The 16473-nt window shown below is 36.7% G+C and overlaps 1 protein-coding gene across 2 annotated transcripts in view; it reads right to left on the bottom strand.

The window, feature by feature from the left end:
• Window positions 1–11832: 11832 nt before the first annotated feature.
• Window positions 11833–16473, bottom strand: part of NXPH1 (neurexophilin 1) — a 281566-nt gene continuing 276925 nt past the window's right edge. For both annotated transcript variants that reach the window (XM_070615773.1, XM_070615774.1), the window contains one exon: window positions 11833–15950. In XM_070615773.1, coding sequence (XP_070471874.1) covers window positions 15189–15950 — 762 coding nt within the window. In that variant the 3' untranslated portion in view covers window positions 11833–15188. The remainder of the gene's footprint in view (window positions 15951–16473) is intronic.

Genomic DNA, 16473 nt, shown 5'->3' with positions numbered 1-16473 from the left:
AGGAAAACTAATCTATAGCAAGAGAGGGCAGATTGAACGTGATGGGAGATTGATTACGAAGGGGAGTGAGGGAGATTTTCAGGGTGATGGTCTTATTGCAATGGTGGCAGTTACACAGTTGCATGTAAATTTACTGAACACACATCTAAAAGGATTTCACTTTATTGCACGTGAAGTATACCTCAATAAATGTGATTTAGAAGTCTATATTCATTAAGGATATTATTTTACCTTTATGACTGACAGCAAATATCACAATCAAATGAAAGTTTTGCAAGCTACATTTGTCTTAATGTGGATTCTCCAGAAGCATTTCCCGACACAAAGATCTGAATGAAAGCAGTTTATACTGGAGGTGATCAAAGGAGGCATCAGTAACGGAATAAAGAAGTAAGGCAGAGGAGGGAAGAAATTCAATAAAGTGTGCTCCATTAAGGCAGTTACTACTGTGGGGTTTGGCGTAACCAGTATATAAAACACACATCGAAGTTATACCACCTGAGGACCACTGGTTGAGGGCTACTCCAGTCGTTGTTGGAAGCTGTCCCTGTGCACCTGCAGAGCATTCTTTCCTGGGCACATCTGGCCTTCTGCACAAGGAGCAAAGCAGGCCCCAGGGGACAGAGAAAGCCTCTGGGAAAAGAAATGCAGGTGCCTGGCAATGGAAGGTTGAGCTAATATCAACTGAAGTAGTGAGAGGAGTGGGGACTTGGGTGGGACACTGTCACTGCTTGCTACAATATTACTGGAAAAGAACACCCAACAATTCAAAGTACATTGCCAATTCAGAAACTTCAGCCATACAGATATTATAGTTAAAGACAATTTTGATTTTCATGTTTACTTTATACTTTCTTTTCCACTTTGTTTGCAAGACTAACACGTCTTTTACAACTTTAAAGATGTAAGCCACAGGAACTGATCACAAATTTGAAAGTCAGGTTTACACTATTCAAATATGCTGGAAAATGTAAATATCATCAAATTTAGTCATCATAAGATTAAGTACACATCAATGTAAAGAAAAGACAAAATAGGAACACAATTTAGAAATGTTCTAATTATTTTTTCCTGCAGTGGTCTTTATGTGGCATAGAATTACATTCTCCCAGGATCAATCATTAGCAACAATATATTTAGGGATAAATAGGGTATTTAAGACACTTCACTGTTATAACTATCAAACTATTTTTCTGCAACATAAGAACACTAGATGTTATCCAAGAAAGGTAAGAGAATATAAATTCCCACACAGGAAGTGAAACAATTAGACTTGTCACTGTCTTGTTTTCTTTTTTAATGACACGAGAAGAATCAGCATCAACCAATGGCTATAACAGGCTATTCAACCACGACATATATTTAAATTTCCAAATGAATATAAATTCTACATATTTAATCTCCAAGAGCAATACTTTTGAGTCAATTATCCCACTATGGCCCATTTATATAGATTAAATACATTAGCCAGAGCACAATGACATGCCCAATTACACAATTAATTCATTTTTTCTAGCCATATGAATTATTAAGGCTTTCCATTTTGTGATTTGTAGATTCTCACTTTTCAAAGTTTTGATTGCACATTTCTGGAAAATCTGAGTTTAATGTTAGTACTCACAGATTTTGAAAAGGTTTGTAGGACAACAGATAATTCTGATGCCAACATCTGATTTTAAAGTATGCCTCAAATATGTTTCCAGATATTTTAGGATGAGGTAATATTTTAAAGTTTAAATTATTATTTTATTTGCTCAATTTTTATTCAGACGTTAAAAATATATGAAAAATGATCACTTTTTTCCATTCGCATCAAAAATAATTTTTAAAATTACAGATTGCTAAGTACATAATACAGCGGTCCCGCCTTATATGCAGAGAATATGTTCCAAGACCCCCAGTGGATGCCTGAAACTGAGGATAGTACTGAACCCTATGTATACTACGTTTTTCCTATATATAAATACCTGTGATAAAGTTTAATTTATAAACTTTATCAATTAGACACAGTAAGAGATTAACAACAATAAAAAATAATAGAACAATTATAACAACATACTGTAATAGAAGTTATGTGAATGTGGTCTCTCTCTCTCAAAATATCTTATTGTACTGTACTCTTCCTTCTTCTCCTTGTGATGATATGAGATAACACAATGTCTACGTGCTGAGATGAAGTGAGGGGAATGACACAGGCATTGTGATGTAGTGTTAAGCTACTATTGACCTTCTGATGATTCCTCAGAAGGAGGGTCATCTTCTTCCAGATCTGAGTTGAGGGCAGGTAGCTGAAACCATGGAACATGAAACTGCAGATAAGGGGAGACTCCTGTAGATACACTTTTTAAGTAATCCTCTCTAAAATCTTTCAAAATTTCCCTTTGTTGATAGCTTTGGTCCTTCCCATTAGTGCATAACTCCTTATCACCCAATTTTGTTGTTCTTCAACTTTTTTACTTTTAAAAACTCTTTTGGAAATATGATGGAAAATAGAATCTCTCTTCCAAGAAAAAGGAATATACATACAATTTTTGGAGTTTCTTGGCCTCCCATAAAAGTCAGCTCTGGAAATCCTAACCCATTTTCAGGTTATAGTCAGATCTGCTTAGACATGAACTAGATAACATGAGCTTAAAATTGAACATGAAGAGATTTACATGTAGCATTTTTCTGTTCACTTGTTTCTTCCAATTTACATGAAAGCAAATTTTCAACAATAGATCAATACAAAGACTTATATGAAAAAATTCTTCATGTATTTTTAAAAAGCAACACATAAACAAAGAACTATGCTAATCTCATAATGCTTTAAGAGCCATAAAGTGACTGTCAGAATGGACCCAAAGATGATATTACAGACTTTTTGAAATGTCAGGTTAGTTCTTTTTCCTTCTACGGGTTCCAAAGAGACAGAGCAAACTTATTAGTTGATAGAGATCAGAAGCTTCATGTGTATCTGTAACTTCCAGTTAATTTCAAAGAGGTTTAAAATATGTTTGTCTTTATAAAGCATCTGTGTTTATATGCAATCTGAATTTAAAAAATAAAGAAGGCGTCATTGAATCCTCTCTTTCTCTCACACATCACAACCAGCCCATCTGTCAATCCTAGGCCCCACCATCGGAATACATCCAGGAGTTAATGATTTCTCACTGCCAATACTGCTACCACTATGGTCTAGATCTGAGGCATCATCACCTCGCACCTGCATTATTACAGTAGCTTCATCCCTGGCCTCCCTGCTTCCACCCTTCCCCCTTATAGTCCATTCTCCCAAGTGCAGTCCGAGTGATCCTTTCAAACCATAGTCACATCAGATCACTCATCTGCTCTAAACCCTCTGAAGACTCCTGTCACATTCGTAGGTAAAGTCCAACTTTTGCTTCATTTCTCAGCTCATCTTCTAAGGTTCTCTCCAGTGCTCACTCTGCTCCACCACTCTAGCCATTTTGCCTTTCCTTAAAAGCACACCAAGCAAGCCCTTGGCTCAGGCATGTACGATTGTTTTTCCCATCCACGGAATACTCTTGCCCTGGATATCCATATGCCTAGCTCCCTCACTTCTTTCAAATGTCACTGTGGAAGAGCCACTTTTCTAAACCAGCAATATGAAAATAAACAAAGAACAACAAAATAGGAATAAACCTCTACACCCTCTCTCTGTCTTTATAGCACTTATTATCACCAGACCATAATGTATTTATTTGGTCAGTTCTGTCTTCTCCCGCCGGATTCTAAGCTACATGATGGCAAGGACTTTGTCACTATTGTTCACTGCTATACCTTAGAACAAATACCAGTGCATTACACATAATAGGCATTCCACAAATATGCGTCAAACGAAAAAGCAAATACTCGAGAGAAAAGTTACACAGATGGCTCAGTACTACTCCCTCTTAGCCTCCTTCATGTCCCACCCCAGAGGCCCAGGAGGCACCACTTTGGAAATTTAGGGATTCTTGGAACATACTCGCAAACCATGACTCTAGTCTAGAAACACTATTGTACAAATATTCAAGTAGGAGCTCCCAGGGAGAGTGGGGAAAGTGTAATTGGAGTGTGGTGCAAGTAGTGTTCGACTTGAAACCTGATGAGTTAGGTTGAGCCCTATTCCCACTGCAGGGCATTTCCCTTGGCAGGGTCCTATAAGAGTTCCTAAAAACTCAGTTCCTTTCAGTGTGTCAGTGTTTGGAATTAAGTTCTACATTTATCCATAAACCGTAAAAATGTGACTGAAAAGGGAGGAAAAAAGAATGATTGAAAGTGTGAGTTGAAAACATTATTTACCATCTATCTATCTCCTTCATATCTCTCTAATTATCCCTTTAATTCAAAACTAGTACTTATGATGTTATTTAAGGCAATAAAAAATTAATGATTTATATTGGGTGGAAAGTATCATAAGGTCACACAATCCTCTCTGCATTTTAATAAATTATTTTGTCCTTCAATATAGATTTCTCTATATTAAAACTCCTCTGTTTCAGAATCACTGTGCCAGCATTGCATCTTCCACAAAACAGATATCAAGAAGTTCTATCAAATGAATGAAATAATATCTGGCAGATGTTACTTTCAAGTCACATAGTCAATTGTGGAATAAATGTAATTTTACCTTTCTATAACTTAATTTTTATCTTAAGCCCAAATTCTACCATATGGAGAACACTAAACTCTCAGCCTATTAAGGCCAATTTCTGTCCTTCTAGGGGTTCTCCCAACTTGTCCCCTAGGTTGCAAAAGAACATTCATGGAGCATATATAACGCCATAGTGTTGGCAAGAGATGGCACCTGATTCTCATTCATCATCAGCCCACGCTGGCCACCCCAGAGACACAGATCTCATCTGGGCTCCAGTAGTCAGGTCTGGTAGATTGCTCCTGCATACTCCTGTCCCAACCTCAAGGCCTCCTGGGTGCACTGGGCTCTGTCAAGTTTATGCCACTCTGGGATACAAAAGAAAATTTTCTGCTGTTCTCATGACACTTTTTATACCCCTTTCCCGACAGCCTAGATACTCTGTACAGCCATCTCAACTCCGCTGCAAGTCTTCTTGTTTCACCAGATTCCATCCCAAAGCAAGTATCTTCTGCTCTCAAATCCCCAAGGCCCCAGAGCACAAGCCTCTTTCCCAGAGACAGGCTGGCATTCATAGTCTTGCCTCCACTAGTGAATTCCTCTTCTTCATAGTGTGAATAAGGAGCACCTGCTCTGAGTGGAGGTAATGAGAGAGGAGGGACTGGTTTGATCTGATCATAACTTATTCCAACTCTACTAGATGTGATGTAGAATTTGTGCCCTTATGCTCCAAAGCCTCCCTTTTGATATACGTAACTCAAGCTAAAAGAAACAAAGCAACAAAGAAACATTTTTTGGTCAAACTCACTAGGTCTGCTACATTTTCAAAAACAAATTTGCAGGAGCAACAGAGGCCTGAATATGAAAAGCTGTATTTGCCTAATTCGAGGAAAACCCACATGTTCCAAAGAGGGAAATGTCTGTGTGAAGGGGTTGGGAGCATGTTCTTCAAAATGTCCTGCATGAATAATATCTGACTGAAAAAAAGAAAGAAAAGAAAAATCTGTGAATTAAAGAAAATGAAGAATGACATTTGTAAACTCAACTAATCCCTTAGTTTTTATAATTTATGTAAAGTAAAATATTATAAATGTTTCAGACTTGAACACAATGTCGCTTTAATGATAAATGCAATTTTCCCTAAAATTTAGGGAAAAATGAAAAGGTGGAGATCAGGCATAGCTAACAATGAAAGGAGAGCTCATAAATTCTTTGTAACATGACAGAATTTGGCCAGGATTCTAGTTAAACCAATGGAGTATAACTTGCCTTCACACATATAATTTCCCTTAAAGAATGGTAATTTTGAACACAAGCAAAGCATGAGTAAGAGAAAAAACTGGAACAAATGTAAGTATCACAATGATAGTCGGAGGGCTACAACAGGAGAAACCATTAAGAGTACTCCAATCCCTGTTTTGTGTGTAGAGCCTGGTCTCTAAAAAACATGAAGAAGTAAAGCCCGAAAATCATTACAATTTTTTGGTGTATTTGTTTTAAGAATAAGACGTGGCAAAAGAATAGTGAAGCATGTCAGAAAAGAGGATTGAGCCATCTTTCTGAATCTCTCCATCCGTTTAAGCTTTATGCAGAAAATGCCATCATGTGTGTTTGTTTTCCTTCTGTGAAAAAAACCAAGTCAAAGTCTGTAGGAGAAGGGCAGAAAGACACATTATGAAATGACATAAAAAGAGTCGACTAAAAACTGTATTAAAATTGTTTGACTCATTTTTGAGGAATGAAGACACATTGCTGAAAGTTTCCTGAACATACAGTAGGATTTGCCCGAGACGAGATTCCTATGCAGAGAACGGGAATTCAAGATTGCATTATACTCTATTCATCCCTGACCTACAACTTTCATACTCATCAAACTCAAAAACACTTCTGGCCCCAAATCAAAATGATTTCACAAAAAGTGGTTTAGGAACAGCACTGGCTGCCACAGCAGTGGCTTGGAATGGGCAATCTGGGGCCGAGCTGGTTTCTGCCGAAGCAGGCACGAGGACTGAATGTGCCACAGGACTCTAAGGGGTCCTGAAAAAAATCAAAGAAAGAGCAAACAGCTGAAGAAAAACAAATGGATTAAATGGATTATTCATCTCTTTTCCATGTAATGATGCTATGCCTATGTTCACATTAAATATGCTACTTTTGCATATAAGTTTTTTCAATGCAACTTGAAAAATGAACAATTAGAGTAATAGAGAGGAGTAACAGTTTAAAAAGTCAGATTTTGGAGTCAAGGAGCTGGGATTTGACTCCTGGATATATCGCTTAAGAGCTGTGCTACTTCAGGCAATTTGCTTCTTGTCTCCAAGCATCAGACTCCTCACTGCAGCAGGTGCCTAATGAGAGTACCTACCTCATAAAGCTGAGGTTCTTAAATGAGGGAACACATGGAAACTGCTTAGCACATGAAATGGTTCATCCTTAACTGTTCAATAACTATTAGCCATTATCAGAGATTTGTATCCCTTTGTCTTTTGGGTGAAGGAAGTAGTTAAGAGAGAATAACCACTGCTTACCTCTCTTAAAAAAGTTGGTGAGGAAATTCCAATTCAAATGGCAACACAGAAAGATCCTGAACTTGCTTCCCCCCACAGACACACCAAATCTATAGCTACATATGGAACAGTATCTTCTGAAGAAAACTAAAAACTAGCAGAGCCACTGCTTCACGTCGGGCAAAAGAGAGGGAAATACACCGAAGCAGGTAGAAAAGGCTAAGACACAATCTCATCATAAACCCCACCCTGGTACAGAGAGCCACAATCGGGAGGGAACACAAAACCTGGAGCTTCTATCTTAGAAGTGAAGGGTTCATACTCTACATTGAGCACCCCAACTTTTAAGATCTGCACCTGAGAGACAAGCCCCCAAAACATCTAGCTTTGAAAACCAACAGGTCCGATGGCCACGAGATCCGCTGGACTGTGGCGAGCTGAGGAATGGTTTTTAAAGTGCTTGTGTGCAGACTCGCCTGTGCAGGGCTCGGCACAGAAGGAGCCCTTCAAAAAACACCCAGAGTTTTCATGAAAGAGGCTAGCATTTGCCAAGTGTAAAGCATCAGACTGAGAGCCAGAGGCCTGCTGGGGTACTCTGCGGAGCGGGGCTGGTGGGCGCCATCTTCACACTCTCCCTCTGCCTTGCTAAAGCTTGCAGACACCATCTTTTTCTTTTTTATTCCGCTTGTTAACATTAAAAACAATCAGAGACCAGCCTTGAAAATTTCCTGAGCAGACAAAACTAGTTTAGTCATACAAACAAAGCTTAACTTAGCTTATTTTGCAAGACGAATTTGACCTGGGTTATTTCTTGTTTATGCCTCTAGAAATCATAAGCAAAACTTAAACTGTTTCCCAAAAGTGATATGAGATAACCACCAGCCAATTCCCTATCATTTAAGAAAATGTAAATATTATAACCAATCACTATGAAGAATAAACAGTCACTACCTTCTCATTATATGAGCCGCTTTATAACAATATACCCCTGAGCCTCATTCCATGTTTTGGTTTGAATGCTTGCGGTTTGCAAACTGTGTTTTTGGTATGTGCATAATAAACTGTCGCTAATTACTGCTTTGATGATTCAATAGCTTTTCTTCTATTATTTCTGAACTTTTGACAATTCATGGCATCAGACGTGGGATCCAGTGAAGACCCTCCACAACCCCAGCAACCTCGAGGCCAGTGAGCAAACAGATGCTGGTACCCACAGAGCCTACTGGGCTTGTTGCTTTCTCACCTACCCTGGAGTTTGAGGGTGTCTCTTGCATCCAAGCTCTGCTTTCTTTGTGTTTTGAGCTCTCCAATTTTATTGTACTTACCTGTATTTTGTTTGTTGAAATGTCTTGGTAAGTCACCCTATTCTGTGTTTTGGAACAGCTGCTAAGAAATAGGTCCCCTCATATTTAAGATGTCTTAGGGAATCTAAAGGCAAAGATGGGTGCCACTTGATCTAAAATTCTTTCTCCACTTCCCTCAAAAAACTCCTATTCCCTATATGCATACCCACTCTGGACAGGATCTTGTGCCTTTTTGGAAAATGGGTAAACTGTTCAAGGAGATTCATAGGAAAGACTCTGAAAACTACAGGTTTGATAACTTTAGGATCACAACAACTGAACTAGGTAAGAATTTCTAAGCTCTAATGGAAAACTGATTGATTCATAAAGCTGCTAACCCAAGATGAAGCAAAACAAGACTTAATTATAGGAGACAGAATTAACTGATAAAGATGATTATAATTTTTATGACTTCATTTAAATCATTACTGGTTATTTAATGTTTTGTTTTCCAGATTTAAAGACTGAATCATGAAGAAATAGAAAATCTAACAGACTGATTACTGTTAAGGAGATTGAATCAGGAACCAAAAACCTCCCAAAAGACAAAAGTCCTGGACCAGACAGCTTCACTCGTAAATTCTACCGAACATTCAAAGAAGAATTAATGCTAATCCTTCTCAAACTCTTCCAAATAATAGAAGAGGAGGCAACACTTCCAAACTCATTTTATGAGGCCAGCATTACCCTGATTCCAAAACCAGACAAGAACACCACAAGAAAAGAAAATTACAGGCCAATATCTCTGATGAATATTAATGCAAAAATCCTCAACAAAATATCAGCAGATCAAATTCTATAATACATTAAAAGGGTCATACCCCATGATCAAGTGGAATCTATTCTGAGTATGCAAGGATGGTTCAACACCCATAAATAAAATCAATGTGGTACACCACCTTAACAAAATGAAGGATAAAAAATCATATGACCATCGCAATAGAAGCAGAGAAAGCATTTGACAAAATTCAACATCCATTTACGATAAAAACTCTCAACAAAATGTGTATAGAGAGAACTTACCACAACATAGTAAAGGACATATATGATGAGCCCATAGCTAATATCATACTCAATGGTGAAAAGCTGAAAGCTTTTCCTCTAAGATCAGGAAGAAGACAAGGATGTCCACTCTTGTCACTTTCATTAAAAGTAGTGTTGAAAGTCTCAGTCCGAGCAATAAGGCAAAAAAAGAAAAGACATAAAAGACATTCAAATTGGAAAGGAAGAAGTAAAATTGTCACGATTTGCAGATGACATGATATTATATACAGAAAACTCTAAAGACTCCACCAAAAAAACTGTTATAACTAATAAATTAATTCAATAAAGTTACAGGATACAAAATCAATTTACAGAAATCTGTTGTATTTCTATAGAACAAACAATCCTAAAGTTTGTGTGGAACCACAAAAGACTCCAAAAAGCCAAAGCAATCTTGAGAAAGAAGAACGAAGCTGGAGGCATCACACATCCTGATATATGCACCCCTGTGTTCAGTGCAGCATTACTTACAGTAGCCAAAATATGCAAACAACCTGTGTCCGTTAATGGATGAACAGATAAAGAAAATATGGTATATATACATATACAATGGAATTTTATTCAGCCATAAAAAAAGAATGAAATCTTGCCATTTGTGACAACATGGATGGAACTTGAAGGCATTCTACTAAGTGAAATAAGTCAGAGAAAGACAAATACCATATGATCTCACTTGTACGTGGAATGTAAAATGCAAAAGCAAGCTCATAGATACAGAGAATAGATTGGTGGTCACCAGAGGTGGGGTGGGCATAACCGGTGAATGGGATCAAAAGGTACAAACTTCTACTTATAAAATAAACAAGTCTTGGGGATATAATGTACAATGTGGTGACTATAATTAATAATACTCCATTGCATATTTGAAAGTTGCTAAGAGAGTAGATTTTAAAAGTTCTCATCACAAGAAAAAAAGTTTTTTTAGCTATGTATGGAGATAGATGTTAACTAGACTTCTTGTAGTGATCACTTCACAATATATACAAATATCGAATCATTATGTTGTACACCTGATATTAATATAATGTTATATATCAATTAGACCTTAATTTAAAAAAAAGTTCATGAAATATTTTCGACTTGCTTAGGATATGTCACTTGACCATGCTTTGTACTAAAAACTTTTATAATATGCAAAAAGAAATTAATTGCAATAATAAAACTGGATTTCAGAAAATTCACAAAGTGAATTTTGACAGTAACTAATGATAGTAGATATTTTACTTTTAAAAAATACTTATTTGACAATAGTGGCATTCTAACAACTTTCTTGCCTTATTTCTTTAAATAGTCACCATCTCAATGGCCAAGTTTACTCCTGTGTTTGAGTCAAGGAGTTTGACCATCAGAGAGCAGTTAACATTCTAGTTGTCTCTTTGGAGCCTTGACATAGGATTAGGAAACAGAAACCAGAGGCTGCTGGGTGAGGATGATGTGAACAGAGCTTTAGCCGTATGCCTAATTCACAGGTTAGAATTTGGGAGAATCAACACCCTGGCACTTCCAATGGCAACAACCATCGCAGTCAATGACAGAAGGTCTCAAATCCTTCTGCATTCATCACTTCTGGGACCTTTAAAGTCATCCTCCAATCCATCAGTGATAAAAGGCATATTCCTGCAAGTGCAGAATTATAAATATTAAAGTGCTTTTGATCAAACTTGGGACACTTGGACAACTACTCAGAAACTGTAGTTTCCTAATTTGAGGCTATTTCTCTAGACGTTGCTCACACAAACAAATTGAAACTAAAGCTCTCTCGTGAGATTTCTGTCCATTGCGTCCTGGTAAAACGAAAAGTAATCATAAATTTGTTACCTAAAAATATTTCTGATGGTATTGGATATAAAACTCAATGATATATCACAATTTTAAATTAAGAAAGATTGTTTTCCTTATGCTCCTAACCCCTGAAATCATTCTTTGATATGCATGGGACTCCTGAGAAAAGCCTGACTTAGCAATCAGCTTTTGAGGATTCAATGCTGGCTACCAAGTTACTCAGTTTTCATCGCCTACAAACTAGGTAAATAGTAATCATTTTTATGCAAATTAATGTTTTTAAATTCATTAAGTTTTTAATATATCTACTGATTTGCATTTAATTTAAATAGAGATGTAAAGATAAATAATAGAAAATAGATTGATAATTGAATAAATGTCAATAACTGTCTGAAACTGCTATATCAATCAAGTGTCTCAAAGGTTTATAAACACAACCATTTGAGTTTGCTTCAGGCTAAAACTTGACATTCAAAGTTGATGGTGGAGATGCAAATTGCTTTTGCAAAGAGCTGTTTCTATTGGTTAAGCTGCTTGTTACATGTAAATCAGTGGGGAAGAGGGAAAAGACAAACACTTTCTCAGGCTTCTCATGATTTTTTTTAATCTATTCTGTGCAAAAATATCGCTTACAGTTTATTGCTGAAGTGTTGGAACATGAAGATTCCCAATCCACAGTCTTAAATCTAACAAGTATCTCCATTACTTGCAGAATAATCACTTCCGGAACTTCAGTACTGTGCTGTTAACAGTTATACCCCTTCTACTCAGGCAGAGCAAGTCTCACAAGAACCATGGACCCAAAAACTGCCCAACTGAAACCAAACCATGACAATTCATTGTTTTCATCATAAACAGATAAACCAGTAACTTGTATCATTTTTCTTCCATGAGGCAAAAAGTTGCAATAATCATTTCTTTTTAATAATTTCAACTTTACTAAAATATTTCTGAAAAGAACAATAGGTGATGACAAACCCATGTTTGCATCAGATGCTATCTATTTCCACCTTGAAGTTTTTTCTATATTTTAGCAAAAGTGTGAAATAATATTTAAGATTCTAGAGAAGGTAATCTCCTTAGTGCAGCTTAAAGTTTGTTTTTTCCAAGTAGCAAATAATTTTCTAGCATAATTAAAACTTAAGTAACCAGTTTGCTGAAGCAACAAGTTGCTCTAATAAAGCTTTTAACCTGAACCTTTGAACCTTCGTATACATCATCTTGCTTTTCCTACTTCCTTGCCTAAAACAGGAAGAGTATATTGGATACAAGTAAACTTTCTTTTGAGACAAAGTTCTATGTCCTCATGACTTTTCTGTATTACAGATGTAGGAGTTTGGGATAACAGTGTACAGGCCCAGAAAAAGAGACCTAAAAGTTTGATTTTTAAAAATTGAAATCCTTGTTGGAAGTTTGCTACATTTTCTTTCCATTTTTCTTCTAAAGAAAAACAACAGAAAAATAAATTCAATTTGTTGAATATTAGTTATTTATGTTCTATATGTTTATAAAAATGTAGAAGTGACATTTCATGAGGAGGTTGGACAACAGGGCAGATGGGTTGAGATTAAAGCATATTTTTATCTCATCTTGAATTTTGGATTACAAAAAGACAGATTAGACCACATAAAGAAAGTCACAGTCCACTATCAAATGACCCTAAAAAAATGATTTTCCCCTTCTCACTTATTCCCCTTTTTGCTAAGAGCAAACTAATTCCTAAGTGACCACTTGGATAAATAAACCCAGAATAACAAGATTTATCCATGACAAATATGTCCCACAGCCAGAACCGAAGAAGCTATTATTGCCTATTGTGCCAAAGAGAGTGCATTCTAACATTAGCTTCCAAATTCCATGCAAATTAATTAACACACTGATGTAAATGGTTGTCTAGATATATTGGAGGACTTTGAGAGATGGACATTTAACAGAATGATATGTCTTTCATTTGTAGTTGAAGGCAATCTTTAGCCAAGTCAATTAGTTCTCACTTTAGAACTCTGTGGTTTTGTTCCCTGTAGTCCTTCTATTATTTTCTATATGAAAACACACTTATCCCTATGCAGTATGAAGGGAAGATGAGAATGGGTTAGTGTTCTTAATTTGGCTTCTTTGGTTAACATTTAAGACTCTTCATATCTCAAACCCCGATTGGTGACTTTAAAAATGGATTACTTTGCATATTTCTTCTTCTGTTTATTTCCTGTGATTATGTACAGTAATTATTTTTAAAAAGAAAGTTTAATGTCCATAAATAATGCTATATAGATAAATTGATTCCATTTGGTATGGGTAAATTGAGCATCGAAGCCCTCCAATGCTATTATAATTTTCTCAGTTGAGTCATTACGGTAGGATCAGGAAAAGTCAGCCAAAATCTTCAGATATCTTGACTTTCTTTCAAAGAAAAAAAATTACCTTCCTCTCAATCCCCCTGTTAATTAGAGACTCTATACAGGAAAAAAAACAATTAGTTATAATTAATTTAGGAGACCTCAGTTATGTCCTTATGCTCACTGATTTCTGATATTCTTGAATAACTAGCATGACAGTAAACCAAAAATGTGTGCAATGCTGTATGCCACAACTGTTTCCCAGGCTTGAGGTTGAAAATCCTAAGTTGTTTTGACTGGGCAACTAATAGCAATTTAGATAGTTCTGTACGAATTTAGACACACGAATTGCAAAGCCATGACTGTATTCCAGCACATTCTTCTTGTCAGAACCATTTAAATCATCATCTTACACAAGTACATATTGAAACTCAACTTTAAGCATTTTATTTTTATGTACATTTTGTTTTGTCCAGAAATAAAATATCTAAATACAGACAGACTGTAATGTTGTATATGTATAGCTTTCAACGATACTTGAGCTGAATAAATGCTTTGTACATTGTTTTTTTTTTTATGGAGTTCACAGCTACGTTGATAGAATGGATTCCTCATATCTTTTTTTTCTTTTTTAACCAATAACAAGCAGAGAGACAAGTACAAGTTAATATTAATAAGCAGCTTGAATAACACTTGGTTAAACTATGTACAATACAAACCATTCATACAAATGAAGACTAGGGTATTGAGTTTGTTACAATATGTGTAGTAAAGATAAGACAGACACTTACAACTTACATGGTGTCTGTCAGGCATTTCCCTTCTTACATAATGATCAGAACCTGTTTCAAGCAACCTTGGCTGGTCTTCACTTTGCACAAGTCCAGTGATTCGTGATGAAAGCTGTAATCCGATGTCTGCCCACATGTAAATTCCAAATGTTTGCTCATCTTTACTGAGAACAGGCTCCCTCCATAGAAAAAAGAGCCATCTTGTATCACCTTGAATGTGCCTACTGTATGCTGGAAAAAAGTTACTACACTTTGTTGTGTTCATAAAATAAAGAATACTGAGCTCTAAAGACACATTTTTTCCATTTTAACAAGCATATACTCCTACAGTAGTATTTACCAGTACAGCTACTCCAAGCAGTAGGAAATGCATGAGTGGGGATTATTGATTAGCATGTACTCAAGACTTTAAAAGAGATTTCCATTCACTGTCAAGTTAATCCTTTTGCTTGATGATAGTTTATCCTGAACCATTATGAGTCAGACAACGAAAGCCCTCTCGACAGGAATCATGACAGATGCAAGCTGAAATGTGTAGGAGTGTGTGTTTGTGTACATCTACGTGTGAGAGCATGTCTTCAAGTGTGACTTTAAAATCTGTGGTGATTTACAACTATACTGAGAGATGAAGCTGACTGGGCAGAAATTACATCAGATTGTTTTCCACTAGCGTATTTGCAGCCGGTTGACGAGAGCAGCAGTGTAGACACATTCCAGGCAACAGATGTGACCTTCTTCTTTGAGGTAACGGTCCTGTCATATGACCTTTAATTCCTCAGGCTTCAGTCTCATCCCCATGTTCATCCTCATCCCGAGGGGAAGTAAGGTGTGTCACTGTGGTAGTTGTAGTCAGGGCACACTTTCTGTACTAGTTTATAGTCTGTACTATAAAAGGAAATGTAAATACAGATCACCTTAAAGGGCTTGGAGCAGAGCCAGGATACATGACTTTGGGTCTGCTCCTGGTAACAGGTTTTTGAAGGGTCATAGTTGCAGAGTGTGTTCTTGGTAGCCTTATCAACCTTTTCATATTCAATGCGACAGTTAAAGGACTTGGAATCTTTGGCATCAATCACGGTTTGTTGTGCCAAGTCGAATTCCACTATTTTCGTAGGGGGCACCAAGCTGACAGATACATTCCCTTGACCAGTGGAATTATGCCTGAAATAAACACTAAATGTCCCATTGCCATGATCTACAATTTTCCCAGTTATCAACAGGTTTAGCTTCACTGTTTTGATGTTGGAATGAAAATCACCCCATCCAAACATTTTCTTAAACTTGCCCGTCTTAACAATGGGCCTTCGCTTGGCCCTAGGCCGAGGCTCTTGAAGGTCTGTGGAGTTCCTCAGCCAGTCCCAGAGGTCTTGTTCAGAATAAGGTTCTGGAGTGTCATATCGCAGGTCTAAATCTGTATCATTTTCTTTGCCACGAAAAGTCTGTGACAGGAGTCGACTGATAGATAAGTCTTTGCTGCTTTCTGTCCATATGTGCTTTAGTGTGGATTTGCTGCTTCCTGATTTTAGAAGTTCTGACTTGCCACCGTTCGTTAAATTGGCACATGTGACCTGAAAATGGAACAGAAAAATGGCGTTTACATCTCTGTATCTGAGAACACCCAACACACAGATCTAAGCCTTTTCTCAGAGGCTCGGAATTAAATGATGACACTTCTTCTTAAAGTACCTTCAGCATCTGGCCAATCTTTATTAAGATGTGATAAAACACCACTTCAATTTTTATGTAATTGTGGGAGTGAGGAAATGTAGGCAGATATAAACCACTAAACATGACTGAAAAACTATGTAAAAACATTGACTTGGACGAGGAAATGGCTAAGTGAATAAACCAAATTGAATTCAAACATAAATCAAACTAAAGTAATTATTTTTAGAACCAAAATTCAAACACTTTTGAAGTAAAATTTTGCAAACCATTGTTATTTTTCTACTTCAAAATTACCATAAGCTTTAAAACCATATGATTCTCTGCAATATGTTGACCAACATCCTATTTAGTAATCCATGCCACAATCAAGTTAGAAAACTTAGTTTTGCAAAGAGACTCTAGTATATTTTAACTGGTCAAACA

The sequence above is a fragment of the Equus przewalskii genome, chromosome 4, assembly GCF_037783145.1.
Source record: "Equus przewalskii isolate Varuska chromosome 4, EquPr2, whole genome shotgun sequence".
Taxonomy (NCBI): domain Eukaryota; kingdom Metazoa; phylum Chordata; class Mammalia; order Perissodactyla; family Equidae; genus Equus; species Equus przewalskii.
This window is presented reverse-complemented; position numbering and strand designations above follow the sequence as displayed.